This window comes from Panulirus ornatus, chromosome 4, assembly GCF_036320965.1.
Source record: "Panulirus ornatus isolate Po-2019 chromosome 4, ASM3632096v1, whole genome shotgun sequence".
In the NCBI taxonomy this organism is placed as follows: Eukaryota; Metazoa; Arthropoda; class Malacostraca; order Decapoda; family Palinuridae; genus Panulirus; species Panulirus ornatus.
In genome coordinates this window covers 18,240,517-18,261,310 of record NC_092227.1, presented here as the reverse complement: position 1 = coordinate 18,261,310, position 20,794 = coordinate 18,240,517, and the positions used below count along the sequence as shown (strand labels likewise).

The window sequence follows — 20,794 nt, the reverse complement described above, 5'->3', positions numbered from 1 at the left end:
AGGTGGTTTGATCGAGTAAGTAACGTAAGGGTAAGAGAGATGTGTGGAAATAAAAAGAGCATGGTTGAGAGAGCAGAAGAGGGTGTTTTGAAATGGTTCGGGCACATGGAGAGAATGAGTGAGGAAAGATTGACCAAGAGAATATATGTGTCGGAGGTGGAGGGAACGAGGAGAAGAGGGAGACCAAATTGGAAGTGGAAAGATGGAGTGGAAAAGATTTTGTGTGATCGGGGCCTGAACATGCAGGAGGGTGAAAGGAGGGCAAGGAATAGAGTGAATTGGAGCAATGTGGTATACTGGGGTTGACGTGCTGTCAGTGGATTGAATCAAGGCATGTGAAGCGTCTGGGGTAAACCATGGAAGGCTGTGTAGGTATGTATATTTGCGTGTGTGGATGTATGTATATACATGTGTATGGGGGTGGGTTGGGCCATTTCTTTCGTCTGTTTCCTTGCGCTACCTCGCAAACGCGGGAGACAGCGACAAAGAAAAAAAAAAAAAAAAAAAAATCTCTGACGTCTGTTCCCACCTAGAACTCCTCAAGGGGGTGGCCATGGCAATAGAGTTGCCATAACTAGTGAACTCTAGAGCCACTTCTAGAGGATTGATTCACAGGCACTCTGACTGAGCTTGCAGAACCTGGAAGCCACCCTAAACTGGGAAATGTCATTTTAACCCCTGAAGGAAGCCCAGGTATCAGAGACTCTCCAGCTACTCCCACCTCGGCCAGGAGTCAAGCCAGCTGGTGTCTTTATGTGTGTGGTAATAAAAAGAGTGTAGTTGAGAGAGCAGAAGAGGGTGTTTTGAAATGGTTTGGTCACATAGAGAGAATGAGTGAGGAAAGATTGACCAGGAGGATATATGTGTCAGAGGTGGAGGGAACGAGGAGAAGTGGGAGACCAAATTGGAGGTGGAGAGATGGAGTGAAAAAGATTTTGAGTGATCGAGGCCTGAACATGCAGTGGGGTGAAAGGCGGGCAAGGAATTGAGTGAATTAGAATGATGTGGTATACCGGGGTCGACGTGCTGTCAGTGGATTGAACCAGGGCATGTGAAGCGTCTGGGGTAAACCATGGAGGAGTCTTGTGGGGCCTTGATGTGGAAAGGGAGCTATGGTTTTGGTGCATTATTACATGACAGCTAGAGACTGAGTGTGAACAAATGTGGCCTTTGTTGTCTTTTCCTAGTGCTACTTCACACACATGAGGGGGTAGGGGGTTGTTATTTCTTGTGTGGGGGGGGTGGCGATGAGAATGAATAAAGGCAGAGAGTATGAATTAGTACATGTGTATATATGTATATGTCTGTGTGTGTATATATATGTATATGTTGAGATGTACAGGTATGTATATTTGCATGTGTGGACATGTATGTATATACATGTGTATGTGGTTGGGTTGGGCCATTCTTTCGTCTGTTTCCTTGCGCTACCTCGCTGATGCGGGAGACAGCGACAAAGCAAAATAGATAAATAAATAAATAGATAAATAGATTTCAAACCAGTTCTTCCTCACAGTGGTTATATTTTTCTTTATTTATGTTTTAATAACAATGGCCATCTTGGATGATGGTTAGGCTCACCAGGTTTTGAAAATACCCCCCAAGAACAGTCCCTGCCAAGTTTGCTTCAGAATAATCTTGTAGCCTCACAGTATATTGAAATATAAAAAGCCAACAGATGAAATAATTTTCATCTGTATTAGCCATTTTGGATGATGTTTAGTGTCACCAGACATTTTTTGAAAAAAAGAGTAATTGACCATCCCTGCCAAGCTTGGTTCAGATTGGGACTGTAGTTTTGGAGAAGATCGAAATATGAAAAGTCATCAAACAGACAGAAGATGATGGGCTCCAAGTCTTGGTGAAAATATCTCGCATTATTTTACATGTGGCAGTTAGATCTGTTAGAAAGCTATACAGCAGAAATATATACAGGCTGTAGATAGTAAACTTTTTAGAGTTCAATGGCTTATGGGATATTATATTTCCACCATTAGCACAAGGAACAGTGCCTCTAGAGGACATGTGAAATATATAAAGAGTAAGTCAGTAGCAGCATACCAGGAGTGGGTTAGAAAAGAGGTATGGTGGTATAGTAGTTGGTGTTGCTGATGTCCTTCCCAGTGGCCTCTGTTTGATTCCTGTTAAGGGTACATGGTGCATAGTGCACCCAGTTGTTTATTTTCCCTGGTTGTTAGAAATGTGAGCACCACAGCTATAACAGGCCCAGCCAGCTAGAAGCTTGGAAATTAGCATCAGTTTTCTTTGAGATGTACTTGTATGTTTGGCATCATGGTCTGTGAAATGCAAGGGAGAAGAATTAGAAATGTAATGAAAGCTCCAATAGATGGGGAGGATTTCAGAAAAAGTGCTCAAGTAGTGTGCATGTAGGAATATGTGTCCCACTTTGGATGTATGTAATATAGCTGAAATTTGGAAAGAAGTGAGGATTTGAGGAGGATATGTAATATGAAATTTAGAAAGTATGGCATATCAGAGGTGCAAGGAAAAGAGGGAAACCACAGGAATAAATTGGTAAGTCCTCTAGAGAACTGAGTCAGAAAAGTATCATTCCAATTGAAGAAGCCAGGGGAATGAGTTTTAGTGGGTGAACTAAATAATTTTGTGTGTAAAGGTGATAGTGTGAAAGAACACTCCAATTTAGTATAGTGAGCTAAGTGATAAAGGCAATCGTCTTTTATTAGAGGGAAATTCATTTTCCTTTCTTCATAAGCAGGGTCATTTTGAGAAAGAGTGAAGTACCTGGTATCCAAACTATGGACCAATATGGTTCAGCTGAGGTCTCCCAGGGAATTGTTGCAGAGAATTAGTTATATTGATATACATGGTTCTTATGCTTTAAAATGGTTATACACCATTGTCATTAGCCATTTAGGCTGCAGTTGATAGTAAGTGCAGTCATTGAAATCATTTCTTTATCTTGTTAGATAAGACATTTGTTTTTATTAGCATATGATTTTTTTTAATGTAAGAATGCTTACCCTATGGCCTACAGGTTAGACGTTTTACACTTTTTTAATTCTAAACAATAATTTTTACCATACCTTATCATTCTAAAGGAATATAAAGCAGGTGGTAGTCATGAATGATGACATGAATATTTTATAAGACTTTTATTAGTGTACCAATTGCTACCTTATATTTTCCACTTTGACATTGGACTACCAAGGTTGAACCCAAGAATCTAATATTCTTATATATTTTTTTCTGTTTTCTTTACCTTCTTAGGAGTACAATGGCTTTCCAAAGAACTGTCTTACAAACCCTACCAAGATCTACCAAAATTTTTTCTAAAACTCATCCCTTCAGTCAACAGTCAAGAAAGAGACTCATAGCTTTATCGTTAGCCTCCTAGACATGTAATACTTTGTACTTGAAGAAAAATATAACAGGAGGTAGTCTCAACTTAGTGATGTGGTGACTATGCACCAATTAATGTAAACAAGTGGCTGAAGGAGGATAATATTAACAAAATACCATAATTCTTAATGATTTTTTTAAAAGTGACCTACTCTTGCATCCTTTCATATTTCTGACCTGTTTTTCTTACCAAAGAGTACATAATGTTCAAACTGTAGTAGACAGCCTATTTTTGATGATCTCTCTTCATTATTCATGTAGATATTGATTCCTGTCTTCTATTGAAAGTTTTCTTCCATGCTTGATTTATTCATACTGTATTCTTTCTTGTATATGATAACAGATGTTCTCTCACTGAGTGATACCTTGTGCAATATTTTACATCCTCCTTATTCACAGCTTATTGCTGCTACCCGTCGTGACTATGAGGTCCTACAGACGGAGATGGCAAGGATTCAGGCCGAGAATGATTCTGCCAAGGATGAAGTGAAAGAAGTGCTCCAGGCTCTGGAGGAGCTGGCCCTCAACTATGACCAGAAAAGTCAGGAGGTGGAGAACAAATGTAAAGAGAATGAGACACTCAATGAGGAGCTAACAGAAAAACAGGTTAGACACAGCATCTAGAAGCTTCATAGGTAAAGGCCCATTAGCTGAGTCCAACTGAAAGATGCCAATAGTGTAAACCACAAGTTTTTCTGTTTATTTTAACATATCTTTGTTAAGAATTCATTTCAACTATGGACACATCAGTTATTGATCCATTAAGATTATGAATTAGATAATTTCAGCATTAGAAATAAGATGTGTGAAGTAAGTTACTTTCTAGAAGTGATCTTCTCAGTGTGATATTTATCAAAATCAAATAATCGAGCTTAACTGAGTTTTGATTACTGTTTATTTGATTTGATTACTGATTCATGGTCTTCCTCTTATTTGCAGACAGCTTTAACAACAATGCAGGGTGAGTTGCAGCAAATGAAGGACTCATCTGTACACCAAAGGAAAAGGATGAATGAAATGTTGTTCTCCCTCCTGACGGATCTTGGAGAAGTTGGCCATGTGGTTGGAGGCAGTGCAGGGGATTTGTCAATTAAGGTAGGAGAGAATTAGAGAAATTATAAGGTAAGATAAGAAGAAAGAGGAGAGATAAGGATAATGAGAAATTGTGAAGTAATTTGTTTTAAAACAAAAGCTGTTTTCTCTTAGGTGCTGGTCACAAGGCCATTCTAGTCTGCTTAGACCCTTCCCTTGAGAAGAGACAGAGGGTGGAAGGATAGGGGAAAGGAATGGAAGGGTGGCATGCAAGCTTGGAATATGGAAGAATTACAAGTTTAATCCTCACTTGTGTAGTATAATCACCCTAGCTACCAACAATAGTGAAGGGAGGGAAAGAGTAAGTTCAGTTAGAGCTGACCACCCACTAAGCAGGCATGTTCAGTCTATTGTCAAAATTCTTTATTGCAGTTGATGGTGAATGGTCAGTTTTAACTTCATGGGCATATTCTAAGTGGCAAGGAGGATGTTGTGATGGCAAGTTATTCTTAAAGTTATAGAAGAGTACACATTTTTTGTCTCACTCTGGATTTATAGTTTTGTATATCTCTCTAAAGGGGGTGACTGTATTGTTGACTGGTTGGTAAGGTTATTTAATGTATGTATGACTCATGGTGAGGTGCCTGAGGATTGGCGGAATGCGTGCATAGTGCCATTGTACAAAGGCAAAGGGGATAAGAGTGAGTGCTCAAATTACAGAGGTATAAGTTTGTTGAGTATTCCTGGTAAATTATATGGGAGGGTATTGATTGAGAGGGTGAAGGCATGTACAGAGCATCAGATTGGGGAAGAGCAGTGTGGTTTCAGAAGTGGTAGAGGATGTGTGGATCAGGTGTTTGCTTTGAAGAATGTATGTGAGAAATACTTAGAAAAGCAAATGGATTTGTATGTAGCATTTATGGATCTGGAGAAGGCATATGATAGAGTTGATAGAGATGCTCTGTGGAAGGTATTAAGAATATATGGTGTGGGAGGAAAGTTGTTAGAAGCAGTGAAAAGTTTTTATCGAGGATGTAAGGCATGTGTACGTGTAGGAAGAGAGGAAAGTGATTGGTTCTCAGTGAATGTAGGTTTGCGGCAGGGGTGTGTGATGTCTCCATGGTTGTTTAATTTGTTTATGGATGGGGTTGTTAGGGAGGTAAATGCAAGAGTTTTGGAAAGAGGGGCAAGTATGAAGTCTGTTGGGGATGAGAGAGCTTGGGAAGTGAGTCAGTTGTTGTTCGCTGATGATACAGCGCTGGTGGCTGATTCATGTGAGAAACTGCAGAAGCTGGTGACTGAGTTTGGTAAAGTGTGTGGAAGAAGAAAGTTAAGAGTAAATGTGAATAAGAGCAAGGTTATTAGGTACAGTAGGGTTGAGGGTCAAGTCAATTGGGAGGTGAGTTTGAATGGAGAAAAACTGGAGGAAGTGAAGTGTTTTAGATATCTGGGAGTGGATCTGGCAGCGGATGGAACCATGGAAGCGGAAGTGGATCATAGGGTGGGGGAGGGGGCGAAAATTCTGGGGGCCTTGAAGAATGTGTGGAAGTCGAGAACATTATCTCGGAAAGCAAAAATGGGTATGTTTGAAGGAATAGTGGTTCCAACAATATTGTATGGTTGCGAGGCGTGGGCTATGGATAGAGTTGTGCGCAGGAGGATGGATGTGCTGGAAATGAGATGTTTGAGGACAATGTGTGGTGTGAGGTGGTTTGATCGAGTGAGTAACGTAAGGGTAAGAGAGATGTGTGGAAATAAAAAGAGCATGGTTGAGAGAGCAGAAGAGGGTGTTTTGAAGTGGTTTGGACACATGGAGAGAATGAGTGAGGAAAGATTGACCAAGAGGATATATGTGTCGGAGGTGGAGGGAACGAGGAGAAGAGGGAGACCAAATTGGAGGTGGAAAGATGGAGTGAAAAAGATTTTGTGTGATCGGGTCCTGAACATGCAGGAGGGTGAAAGGAGGGCAAGGAATAGAGTGAATTGGAGCGATGTGGTATACCGGGGCTGACGTGCTGTCAGTGGATTGAATCAAGGCATGTGAAGCGTCTGGGGTAAACCATGGAAAGCTGTGTAGGTATGTATATTTGCGTGTGTGGACGTATGTATATACATGTGTATGGGGGGGGGGTTGGGCCATTTCTTTCGTCTGTTTCCTTGCGCTACCTCGCAAACGCGGGAGACAGCGACAAAGTATAATAAAAAAAAAAAATAATAATATCTCTCTATATCTCTGACGTCTGTTCCCACCTAGAACTCCTCAAGGGGGTGGCCATGGCAATAGAGTTGCCATAACTAGTGAACTCTAGAGCCACTTCTAGAGGATTGATTCACAGGCACTCTGACTGAGCTTGCAGAACCTGGAAGCCACCCTAAACTGGGAAATGTCATTTTAACCCCTGAAGGAAGCCCAGGTATCAGAGACTCTCTAGCTACTCCCACCTCGGCCAGGAGTCAAGCCAGCTGGTGTCTTTACCTGTCTTGTACCCATACTGGCAACACACCTACTTCTTGTGCTTTGACCTTGCCCCTTCATGGATCTGATCTGCATATACCTTTGTGGAGGACAAAAGCCAGCAAGGCAGCAGGTTTGGATGGTATTGCAGTGAAATTATTATAAAAGGGTTGTTGACTGGTTGGTAAGGATATTTAATGTACGTGTGGCTCATGGTGAAGTGCCTGAGGATTGGCGGAATGCATACATAGTGCCATTGTACAAAGGCAAAGGGGATAAAGGTGAGTGTTCAAATTACAAAGGTATGAGTTTGTTTAGTATTCCTGGGAAATTATATGGGAGGGTATTGATTGAGAGGGTGAAGATATGTACAGAGCATCAGATTGTGGAAGAGCAGTGTGGTTTTAGAAGTGGTAGAGGATGTGTGGATCAGGTGTTTCCTTTGAAGAATGTATGTGAGAAATACTTAGAAAAACAGATGGATTTGTATGTAGCATTTATGGATCTGGAGAAAGCATATGATAAACTTGATAGAGATGCTCTGTGGAAGATATTGAAAATATATGGTGTGGGAGGCAAGTTGCTAGAAGCAGGATGTAAGGCATGTGTATGAGTAGGAAGAGAGGAAAATGATTGATTCTCAGTGAATGTCGGTTTGCGGCAGGGGTGCGTGATATCTCCATGGTTGTTTGATTTGTTATGGATGGAGTTGTTTGAGAGGTGAATGCAAGAGTTTTGGAGAGAGGAGCAAGTATGCTGTCTGTTGTGGATGAGAGAGCTTGGGAAGTGAGTCAGTTGTTGTTCGCTGATGACACAATGCTGTTGGCTGATTTGGGTGAGAAACTGCAGAAGCTGGTGACTGAGTTTGGTAAAGTGTGTGAATGAAGAAAGCTGGGAGTAAATGTGAATAAGAGCAAGGTTATTAGGTACAGTAGGGTTGAAGGACAAGTCATTTGGGAGGTAAGTTTGAATGGAGAGAAACTGGAGGAAGTGAAGTGTTTTAGATATCTGGGAGTGGATTTGGCAGCGGAGGAACCATGGAAGCGGAAGTGAGTCACAGGGTGGTGGAGGGGGCGAAAGTTCTGGGAGTGTTGAAAAATGTTCGGAAGGTGAGAATATCTCAGAAAGCAAAAATGGGTATGTTTGAAGGAATAGTGGTTCCAACAATGTTATATGGTTGTGAGGTGTGGGCTATAGATAGGGTTGTGTCGGAGGAGGATGGATGTGTTGGAAATGAAATGTTTGAGGACAATATGTGGTGTGATATGGTTTGATTGAATAATTGATCAAAGGGTAAGAGATATTTTCATTTATTTATTTTTTTATTATGCTTTGTCGCTGTCACCCGCGTTAGCGAGGTAGCGCTAGGAAACAGACGAAAGAATGGCCCAACCCACCCTCATACACATGTATATACTTACACGTCCACACACGCAAATATACATAGCTATACATCTCAACGTATACATATTTATACATGCATATATATTCATACACAGACATATACATATATACACATGTACATAATTCATACTGTCTGCCTTTACTCATTCCCATCGTCACCTCGCCACACATGAAATAACAACCCCCTCCCCCCTCATGTGTGCGAGGTAGCGCTAGGAAAAGACAACAAAGGCCACATTCATTCACACTCAGTCTCTAGCTGTCATGTAATAATGCACCGAAACCACAGCTCCCTTTCCACATCCAGGCCCCACAGAACTTTCCATGGTTTACCCCAGACGCATCACATCCCTGGTTCAATCCATTGACAGCACGTTGACCCCGGTATACCACATCGTTCCAATACACTCTATTCCTTGCACGCCTTTCATCCTCCTGCATGTTCAGGCCCCAATCACTCAAAATCTTTTTCACTCCATCTTTCCACCTCCAATTTGGTCTCCCACTTCTCCTTGTTCCCTCCACCTCTGAGACATATATCCTCTTGGTCAATTTTTCCTCACTCATTCTCTCCATGTAATCAAACCATTTCAAAACACCCTCTTCTGCTCTCTCAACCACACTCTTTTTATTACCACACATCTCTCTTACCCTATTATTACTTACTCGATCAAACCACCTCACACCACATATTGTCCTCAAACATCTCATTTCCAGCACATCCACCCTCCTGCGCACAACTCTATCCATAGCCCATGCCTCGCAACCATACAACATTGTTGGAACCACTATTCCTTCAAACATACCCATTTTTGCTTTCTGAGATAATGTTCTTGACTTCCACACATTCTTCAAGGCTCCCAGGATTTTCACCCCCTCCCCCACCCTATGATTCACTTCCGCTTCCATGGTTCCATCCGCTGCCAAATCCACTCCCAGTTATCTAAAACACTTCACTTCCTTCAGTTTTTCTCCATTCAAACTTACTTCCCAATTGACTTGACCCTCAACCCTACTGTACCTAATAACCTTGCTCTTATTCACATTTACTCTCAACTTTCTTCCTTCACACACTTTACCAAACTCAGTCACCAGCTTCTGCAGTTTCTCACATGAATCAGCCACCAGTGCTGTATCATCAGCGAACAACAACTGACTCACTTCCCAAGCTCTCTCATCCACAACAGACTGCATACTTGCCCCTCTTTCCAAAACTCTTGCATTCACCTCCCAAACAACCCCATCCATAAACAAATTAAACAACCATGGAGACATCACACACCCCTGCTGCAGACCTACATTCACTAAAAACCAATCACTTTTCTCTCTTCCTACACGTACACATGCCTTACATCCTCAATAGAAACTTTTCACTGCTTCTAACAACTTGATTCCCACACCATATATTCTTAATACCTTCCACAGAGCATCTCTATCAACTCTTATCATATGCCTTTTCCAGATCCATAAATGCTACATACAAATCCATTTGCTTTTCTAAGTATTTCTCACATACATTCCTCAAAGCAAACACCTGATCCACACATCCTCTACCACTTCTGAAACCACACTGCTCTTCCCCAATCTGATGCTCTGTACATGCCTTCACCCTCTCAATCAATACCCTCCCATATAATTTACCAGGAATACTCAACAAACTTATACCTCTGTAATGAAGAAGTAATGTTATAGTAAAAGAGTAGTGGATAAATGGAATAGAATGATTGAACACATGGTGTATGCAGACAGCATACAGAAATTTAAGTTTATGATAGAGAATGTTCACTAGATGGGTTCCCATGTGTGTAAAACTTCCTCCATATACGTTGCAAATCGGTTATTGCTGGGCAGCACTAATTATTCTCTTTGATTTTCAGAATTCAGGGGACCCAAATAAGCTTGAAGAGGAGTTTACCATGGCTCGACTTTATGTATCAAAGATGAAGAGTGAAGTGCGTAACCTTGTGCAACGCTGTAGTACACTTGAGAACTTCCAGGTAAGAGAAACTTAATCAAAAGTTATGAAAACAGTAAACAAAAGGTGATCTATATTTTTTTTACTTTCATACTGACTATATTTTTTGGTAAATGTCTGTTATCTTTTTATTCAAAACACGCTTTCACTTGTGATGATTATGACTGCGAAGGTAAAAGTTTTCAGTCACTGGGGTTTTTGATGAAGCACATCAAAATAGACATTCATTTAGATTTGTATCTTTCATTCATAACATACTTGGCATTATATATACCTGTGGATATTTTGATTTTTAATTATCTTTAGAAATCTGTTTGCTTTTTATTTCTCCTTATGGGTGCACCCCAGACAGTTTGGTCAGGAGGTCTACTTTCGACCACAACTTGCGGCATTTTTTCCAGCAGTACACCCCCTTTTGTCTCCTTGATGGTAGGATAGTTCCTGTCATAAGATTCCCAATTTTTCATAATTTGCAAGGTTATAGTAAAAGTAATATCATCATGAGGATTTTAAGGAGTCTACACATGTTTCTTGTGGAGTATAACAAGTAATGTGGTAGACTGATAGCAGGTCCCCATCACCCATGCCTATGAGGTAGTTTACAGCTCTTTGCATTTTTTACCTTTTTTTCCAGTGTATAACTCAGACTTAGAGTGTATGACATACTTGTTGGAAGGAAGAACAATTGGTGCCAAGAGTTCATGGCATGTGCATGTAAATGAAGGCCAAATAAGTCAGTACCCTGCTTTTCTGCTAGATAACAGGCTGGATCATTGGGACCTCCCATGGAAGATTGTTTTTCTGTTGGAATCTCCTGGATGTATGGAATAGTTTTGTGTTGTTGTGGAGACCCATGTTCTATGTTTAATCATTCAAGTCCAGGCTCCTTAACCTTGTATGGAATTTTCTTTACCTCAGGTCTTCTCAAAGGTCTAAAGGGAAGTCTTATGTTTCAACAGAGACCCCAACAGAGTAATAAGAGATACAAATTTATTTTTCCACAACATTCTATTTATCGAACTGATAAGTAATCACATTCTCCAACGGTTCTTGCCTTGGAATCAGATCATACTGTTAGACCTTAGGGTTCCAGTGACATGAATCACACCCCAACAGTAACTTTTTTGAAACCAACATCCTGCTACTGGATAATATGTGTTTCATTCCAGAGGTCTATGTTCTAGATTCTCTCTATTAGTGTCTGTTCCTTGACGGAACTTATATCTCAAGTCTTTTGAAAAATCTTGTAAATAGTCTCACACCCTCAGGTATCCAGTAAAAAGTCTTGTTTCACTACAAAATGCAAGTGAGTAAGGTAAGGCACAGCATGATTATGCTATACCTCTGTTCCAATGAGGAAACAAGTGCTTCTCTGGTCCATCCATTAAAACTAGAAGCCTGCTGGAATGCCCCAGCATCCCTACAGCAAGATTCTTACCGTGGAACCAATGTCCCAGTGGAACTTCCATGTTCTGTTGTGTAGGTTTACAGTCTCCCAACCTGTCCGATGGCATCAGTTACCCTCGTTATTCTCAAGATACACTGAGCTTTCTTACTTGTTAGTAAATACCCCTTAAGGTATATTTGCTCTGCCAAGACCTCTCTGTGGTCTGGTGAAGAGATACACCTCTCATCATTTTTCTTTTCTTTTTGGAATAAACTTCACATTGGAGTGCCTCTGGGCTCTGGTATGTTTGTTTTGCATTCCACCAGAACTTCTCAGTGTCTAAGTGTGAAGACATATACTTTAAGTATTTCTCCAGTTAGACATTATTTTCACCAGTAGCTATTTTCAGATTGTGTTCTGGGGAGAGGTACCAGGATTAAGGGGAATTTTACTACATTTGTTGCATTTGACTGGTCGGGATTCTTGGAGCAAGACAGATAGTACTCTTTCAAAAGGAGGAAGCTACTTTCCTCTTGATTCCCTTTCAGAGTATAAAGTCCTTAGGGAATATAGTTTCCCTTTCAGAGTATAAAGTCCTTAGGGAATATAGTTTCCCTTTCAGAGTATAAAGTCCTTAGGGAATATAGTTTCCCTTTCAGAGTATAAAGTCCTTAGGGAATATAGTGCACCCTAAACATGCTGGTTTAAAATAAAAAAATGTGGGGAACTTTCTTTTTTAATTCAAATGAAGTTCCTGGAACTGTCTAGACTTTAAAATTCTCCTTGTCAGACCTTATACAGTGTAATCAAACAGTTACTGTGACATCTTCTAATAGAAGGCTCCTAGATATGACCGAAGATGAACTTTAAATCCCCTATGAGTGATCTAACACTAAAAAATAAGATTTTTTTCTGCATATTTCTTTGTTCCAGGCCATAATTAAATCTTGCTGTAAGCCTGTCTAGCAAATTTTCTGTTATTCTTCTTAGTTGCCCCTCATTTTCAGACAACCCTCAGGATTATCTGATTATATTTGATCTATTGTAAATCTTAATTTTAGAGGTGTATTTAGAAAGCAAGAGGTGTCCTTTATGTAAGTTCATGAAGAAGGGAAAGCAAATTATATTGTGAGGATAAACCAGTTCCTTGTGATCAGTTTGTTTTCTTGGTCAAACCAGATAATGCTTAGTTTAAGCTAAGATCTTTATTTTCCCTCCTGAATTTAGAATTGTGGGATTAGAGCATGTGTTTGATGTGTTTGAATGTGGCTAATGATAGAGTGGCAGATATATGGTGTTTTGGTCGAGGTGGTGTGCGAAGTGAGAGGGTCAAGGAGAAAGATTTGGTAAACAGAGAAGAGGTAGTGAAAGCTTTGCAGAAGATTAAAGCCAGCAAGGTGGCGTGTTTGCATGTTATTACCGTAGAATTTTTTAAAAAAGGGCATGACTGTATTGTTGACTGGTTGGTGAGGATATTCAATGTATGTATGGTTCCATGGTGAAGTGCCTGAGGATTGGCGGAATGCATGCATAGTGCCATTGTACAAAGGCAAAGGGGATAAAGGTAAGTGTTCAAATTACAGAAGTATAAGTTTGTTGAGTATTCCTAGGAAATTATATGGGAGGGTATTGATTGAGAGGGTAAAGGCATGTACAGAGCATCAGATTGGGGAAGAGCATTGGGGTTTCAGAAGTGGTAGAGGATGTGTGGATCAGGTGTTTGCTTTGAAGAATATATGTGAGAAATACTTATAAAAACAGATGGATTTGTATGTAGCATTTATGGATCTGGAGTAGGCATATGATAGAGTTGATAAGAGATGCTTTGTGGAAAGTATTAAGAGTATATGGTGTGGGAGGTAAGTTGCTAGAAGCGAACAACAACTGACTCACTTCCCAAGCCCTCTCATCCACAACAGACTGCATACTTGCCCCTCTCTCCAAAACTCTTGCATTCACCTCCCTAACAACCCCATCCGTAAACAAATTAAACAACCATGGAGACATCTCACACCCCTGCCGCAAACCAACATTCATTGGGAACCAGTCACTTTCCTCTCTTTCTACTCGTACACATGCCTTACATCCTTGATAAAAAGTTTTCACTGCTTTTACCAACTTACCTCCCACACCATATACTCATAATACCTTCCACAGAGCATCTCTATCAACTCTATCATATGCCTTCTCCAGATGCATAATTGTCACATACAAACCCATCTATTTTTCCAAGTATTTCTCACATACATTCTTCAAGGCATTCACCTGATCCACACATCATCTGCCACTTCTGAAACCACAATGCTCTTCCCCAATCTGATGCTCTGTACATGCCTTCACCCTCTCAATTAATACCCATCCATATGATTTCCCAGTAATACACAACAAAGTTATACCTCTGTAATTTGAACACTCACCTTTATCCGCTTTGCCTTTATACACCAGCACTATGCATGCATTCTGCCAATCCTCAGGCACTTCACCATGAACCGTACATACATTGAACATTCTCACCAACCAGTCAACAACACAGTCACTCCCTTTTTATAGATTCCACTGCAATACCATCCAAACCTGCCTTTTGCCAGCTTTCATCTTCCACAAAGCTTTCACTACCGCTTCTCTGTTTACTAAACCATTCTCCCTGACCCTCTTACTTCGCACACCACCTCAACCAAAACACCCTATATCTGCCACCCTATCATCAAATACATTCAACAAACCTTCAAAATACTCACTCCATCTCCTTCTCACTTCACACTAGTTATTACCCCCCCCATTAGCCCCCTTCACCAATGTTCCCATTTGTTCTCTTCTCTTACACACTTTATTTACCTCCTTCCAAAACATCTTTTTATTCTCCCTAAAATTTAATGATACTCTCTCACCACAACTCTCATTTGCCCTCTTTTTCACTTCTTGCACCTTTCCTTTATGCCTCTTTCTTTTATGCATCTCCCAATCATTTGCACTATTTCCCTGCAGAAATCGTCCAAATGCCTCTCTCTTCTCTTTCACTGGCAGTCTTACTTCTCCATCCCACCACTTACTACCCTTTCTAATCTGCCCACCTCCCACCTTTCTCATGCCACAGGCATCTTTTACACAATCCATCTCCGCTTCCCTAAATACATCCCATTCCTCCCCCACTCCCTTTACATCATTTGCTCTCACCTTTTTCCACTCTGCACTCAATCTCACCGGTACTTCCTCACACAAGTCTCCTTTCCAAGCTCACTTACTCTCACCACTCTCTTCACCCCAACATTCTCTTCTTTTCTAAAAACCTTTACAAATCTTCACCTTTGCCTTCACAAGATAATGATCAGACATCCCACAGTTGCCCCTCTCAGCACATTAACATCCAAAAGTCTCTCTTTCATGTGCCTATCAGTTAACACATAATCCAATAACACTCTCTGGCCATCTCTTCTACTTATATACATATACTCATGTATATCTCTCTTTTTAAACCAAGTATTCCCAATCACCTGTCCTTTATCAGCACACAAATCTAAAAGCCCTTCACCATTTCCATTTACAACACTGAACACCCCATGTACACCAATTATCCCCTCAACTGCCACATTACTCACCTTTGCATTCAAATCACCCATCAATATAACCCAGTGTCATGCATCAAAACCACTAACACACTCACTCAGCTGCTCCCAAAACACTTGCCTCTCATGATCTTTCTTCTCAAGCCCAGGTGCATATGCACCAATAATCACCCATCTCTCTCCATCCACTTTCAGTTTTACCCATATCAATCTAGAGTTTACTTTCTTACACTCTATCACATACTTCCACAACTCCTGTTTCAGGAGTAGTGCTACTCCTTCCTTTGCTCTTTGTCTTCTCACCAACCCCTGACTTTACTCCCAAAACATTCCCAAATCACTCTTCCCTTTACTCTTAAGCTTCATTTGACTGAGCCAAAACACCCAGGCTCCTTTCCTCAAACATACTACCTATCTCTCCTTTTTTCTCATTTTGGTTACATCCACACACATTTAGACACCCCAATCTGAGCCTTCAAGGAGGATGAGCACTCCCCATGTGACTCCTTCTTCTATTTCCCCTTTTAGAAAGTTGAAATACAAGGAGGGAAGGGTTTTTGGGCCCCTGCTCCCGTCTCCTTTAGTTGCCTTCTACGACACGCGGGAATGCATGGGAAGTATTCCTTCTCCCCTATACCCAGGGATATATATATATGTGTATATTTTATTTTTTCTATGATACTTTGTCGCTGTCTCCTGCGTTAGCGAGGTAGTGCAAGGAAACAGACGGAAGAATGGCCCAACCCACCCACATACTCGTGTATATACATACACGTCTACACACGCATATGTACATACCTATACATCTCATCGTATACATATATATATATACACACACATACATATATATACACATGTACATAATTCATACTGTCTGCTCTTATTCATTCCTGTCGCCAACCTGCCACACATGAACTAACACCCCCCCCCCCCCCCCCACCTGTGTGCGAGGTAGCGCTAGGAAAAGACAACAAAGGCCACATTCATTCACACTCAGTCTCTAGTTGTCATGTATAATCCCTGGGACAGGGGAAAAAGAATACTTTCCATGTATTCCCTACATGTCGTAGAAGGCGACTAAAAGGGGAGGGAGCTGGGGCTGGAAATCCTCCCCCCCCCATTTGTAATTTTCCAAAAGAAGGAACAGAGAAGGGGGCCAAGTGAGGATATTCCCTCTGAGGCTCAGTCTTATGTTCTTAATGGTACCTTGCTAATGTGGGAAATGGCGAATATGTATGAAAGGAAAAGGAAATATATATTTTTTCTTTAGATCTCTAAAGAACCTAAGAAAGTAAGGTTAGGTACAGCTTAGTTATGCCAGACCTCTGTTTGTTCCAGTGGAAACAAATGCTTCCTAACCTAACAGCCTTCTGGAATGCCACAGCATCCCCACAGCATGGTTTATGCTTCCATATTATGTTGTGTAGGTTTACATTCTTCCAACCCATCTGATAGCATGTTACCTCCACCAGACTTCTGTTGGAATTCTTGTTACTCTTTGGATACATAGAGCCTTCTTTCTTGTTTCTAAATGCCCCCTAAGATACATTTGCTCTTCCAGGACCTCTCTGCAGTCTGGTAAGAAGATATGTTTCCCATCATTTTTCTTTTCTTTTTGGATTGAACTTCACATTAGAGTGCCTCAGGACTCTTTTGGGTTTATTTTGCATTCCTCCAGAACTTATTGTCTAGGTGTGAAGAGATGTATTATTAGAGTCTCTCCAGTTGAACTTTCTTTTCACCTGTAACTTTTTTCAGACTATCTTCTGGGGAGGAGTACCAGGTTTAAGGGAAATTTTACTATGTTTGCCAGACTTAATCGGTTGGAATTCTTGGAAGAAGACGGATAGTATTCCTTCAAAAGAAGGAAGCTACTTTCTTCTTGATTTCCTTTTAGAGTATAAAGTCCTTAGGGACTATGGTGCACCCTACACATGTGTTGGACCAAGGCCAAGAAACAGATGGAAAAACTGTCTTATGAAATCAATTAAATCCCTAGAACTGTCTAGATTTTACAAAGGCTCCTTGCAAGACCTTATACAAAGTAATGAAACAGTTATTGTATAGCCTTCTTAGAGAAAGAGGCCATTGTAAGGCTCCTAGAAATGACCAAAGATGAACTTTACATCCCCTAGAAATGGTCTAAGTCTGAAAAGTGAGATTTTTCAGCATATTTCTTTCTTCTGTAATTAAGATTTGTTGCAAGACTGTTTAACAAATTTCCAGTGATTATCTTTAACTGCTCTTCAGTTCCAAGACAGCCCTCAGGATTATCTGATTTTATTTCAACTTTGTAGATCTTATCTTTAAAGCTGTATTTAAAGCAGGAGCTGTCCTTCATGCAAGTTCATGAAGAGGGGGAAAACTTTGTATTGTGATTGTAAACTAGTATCTTGTTTGTTTTTCTTTTTTGTAGAAAGTTCAGGAGATAAGACTGCTGTTTGCCTTCTCAGAAGAATGAAAGAGGGTCCTTTGGAAAAAGTCTTTGATATATAATTTTTTCTCATTCTTTTGTGGTTTGGCAGTATTTTCCAATAGTAAGTGACCTTAAATAAGAAGAATTCCAGTGGTTCTGTCTCATCAGATCCTCATGAATTATGGGAGACATAGAGCTCCCAAATGCAAAACCCCTTGTTTATTATTTTAGGACTCAGATAATTCAGTGCACTGATTCCTGAGATCTTCCATTGGCTAAGTAAGTTTTTGATGTGATAAGTCATATTGTTGATAGCTATAAAACTGTGTTTCCTGGAAGCATCTATCTGCTAAGATTCTTTTGTTGTCGGTGAAGAAGGATCAGGATATGATGGAACTTACAGCAAAAGAGCTTCATGTACTAGTTTTGTACATGTTTAAGTAATGTCTGCAACAGCTTTTCTCCAACTGTGTGAATAGGACATTTTACAGTTCAGAAATTATACGTGAGTTAACAAATTGAAGGGTATGATCTGTATAGCTTCCTGACATCTTGTCTTTGTTTTTCAGGCTTTTGATGAGGCTGTAATGATGTTTCTTAAGACCTTCATGCATGCTCCCTCTTAGAGTCAGCTTGCTGGCAAAGCTTATTAAGGAATGCAGACAGCAACAGTTCATTGAGTCTTTTCAATAGTTATTCATTTTGGCTGAATAAGGATAGTCATTTACCTAGCTGTCATGGGATTCATTGCTTACTCTCTAAATTATTTTCATTTCCTTGCTGCTTTACCCTCAGTTTTGTCTGATTTTTTCCAGTTGGGATAACAAAAATCATTAAAGTGTTCAAGGCTGGGATGCACCAGAGAACTTTTTTTTTTTTTTTTTTTTTTTTTTTTTTTTTTATACTTTGTCGCTGTCTCCCGCGTTTAAGAGGTAGCGCAAGGAAACAGACGAAAGAAATGGCCCAACCCCCCCCCCCATACACATGTACATACACACGTCCACACACGCAAATATACATACCTACACAGCTTTCCATGGTTTACCCCAGACGCTTCACATGCCTTGATTCAATCCACTGACAGCACGTCAAACCCTGTATACCACATCGCTCCAATTCACTCTATTCCTTGCCCTCCTTTCACCCTCCTGCATGTTCAGGCCCCGATCACACAAAATCTTTTTCACTCCATCTTTCCACCTCCAATTTGGTCTCCCTCTTCTCCTCGTTCCCTCCACCTCCGACACATATATCCTCTTGGTCAATCTTTCCTCACTCATTCTCTCCATGTGCCCAAACCATTTCAAAACACCCTCTTCTGCTCTCTCAACCACGCTCTTTTTATTTCCACACATCTCTCTTACCCTTACGTTACTTACTCGATCAAACCACCTCACACCACACATTGTCCTCAAACATCTCATTTCCAGCACATCCATCCTCCTGCGCACAACTCTATCCATAGCCCACGCCTCGCAACCATACAACATTGTTGGAACCACTATTCCTTCAAACATACCCATTTTTGCTTTCCGAGATAATGTTCTCGACTTCCACACATTTTTCAAGGCTCCCAAAATTTTCGCCCCCTCCCCCACCCTATGATCCACTTCCGCTTCCATGGTTCCATCCGCTGACAGATCCACTCCCAGATATCTAAAACACTTCACTTCCTCCAGTTTTTCTCCATTCAAACTCACCAGAGAACTATGTAATGATTTTTCTCAGACTTGAATTTGAAAGCCCTACCTGTAAAACCTAAATTTTTTATTAAGCTATAATTAATCTCACTTGACAGTACTATTAACAAGAGGTTCCTAGTCCAGAAGACAAAAAAAAGGAAAAAACTATGAAGAAAAGGAAAGTAACTTTAAATCGTTTTTGTCTTAACCATATAATTGCGTCATATTCACTCAAGATAACAACAGTTGTTCTTGTTGTTTTCTATTTTGGGCAAATGGGCTTGGGCTGATAGCCTGGACCTAGACTCTCTAGGAACAGGGAATTTCTACGGTCCCAGCTAAAAGAGAATGCACATACTTAACAGTTTAAAGGTTTGCTGTTCAAGCTCAGCTTAGTCACCCATGTGTTTGTGTGAATTAGTGATCACATGGAGAGAATGAGTGAGGAAGGATTAACAAAGAGGATATATGTGTCAGAGGTGGAGGGAGTGAGAATTGGGAGACCAAACTGGAGGTGGAAGGATGGAGTGAAAAAGATTTTGAGCGATTGGGGCCTGAACATACAGGAGGGTGAAAGGTGTGCAAGAAATAGAGTAAATTGGAATGATGTGGTATACCTGGGTCGACGCGCTGTCAGTGGATTGAACCAGGGCATGTGAAGCGTCTCGGGTAAACCATGGAAAGTTTTGTGGGGACTGGATGTGGGAAGGGAGCTGTGGATTCAGTGCATTACATATGACAGCTAGAGACTGAGTGTGAACAAATGTGGCCTTTGTTGTCTTTCCCTAGCTCTACCTCATATGCACGTGGGGGAGGGAGGTGCCATTTCATGTTTAGCGGGGTGGCGAAGGTGATGGATGAAGGCAGCAAGTATGAATATGTACATGTATATATATATATGTATATATCTGTGTATGTATATGTATGTATACGTTGAAATGTATAGGTATGTATATGTGTGAGTGTGGGTGTTTATGTATATACATGTGTATGTAGGTGGGTTGGGCAATTCTTTCATCTGTTTCCTTGTGCTATCTCGCTGATGTGGGAGACAGCGACTAAGTACAATAAATAAGATATAATATAGTGGTCATAAAAATTCTGCAAGCTTCTGAGAACCTGGAGTTCTAGTAAACTGTCAGATTCACCTATTTTCTTTTAAAAGTTCAGATGGTCAGTTTAGGTAGCCAGTTAATGTGGAGCTCTTTAAGACCGCTTTCTTTTGGAGACATTGAGTGCAATCTTGAGGCTTGCTTTATCATGCAAAAGAAACTAGAAGTCCCCATCAGGGCCTAATGTACAGTAGATTCCCTTGGATATGGTTTCTACATGACTTTTGTAAACACCGACAAACTGGCATGAAAAGCATTTCTGTTAACGAATGGACTGGCTACGGGAAGTTGGTTTCTTTCACTGCTTTTCCAGGTCAGAACTACAGGGACAGTCCATAGTCCTCCAACTAGCAGCTCGCATCTGCACAGCAGAAGATTGTAAGGGTT

General features: G+C 40.6%; 1 protein-coding gene across 3 annotated transcripts in view; it reads left to right on the top strand.

Moving 5' to 3' along the window:
* LOC139765906 (kinesin heavy chain-like) overlaps nucleotides 1-20,794 on the top strand; it is a 909,514-nt gene that overhangs the window by 679,791 nt on the left and 208,929 nt on the right. For all 3 annotated transcript variants that reach the window (XM_071693874.1, XM_071693867.1, XM_071693860.1), the window contains exons 12-14: nucleotides 3,781-3,987; nucleotides 4,321-4,476; nucleotides 10,150-10,269. In XM_071693874.1, coding sequence (XP_071549975.1) covers nucleotides 3,781-3,987; nucleotides 4,321-4,476; nucleotides 10,150-10,269 — 483 coding nt within the window. The remainder of the gene's footprint in view (nucleotides 1-3,780; nucleotides 3,988-4,320; nucleotides 4,477-10,149; nucleotides 10,270-20,794) is intronic.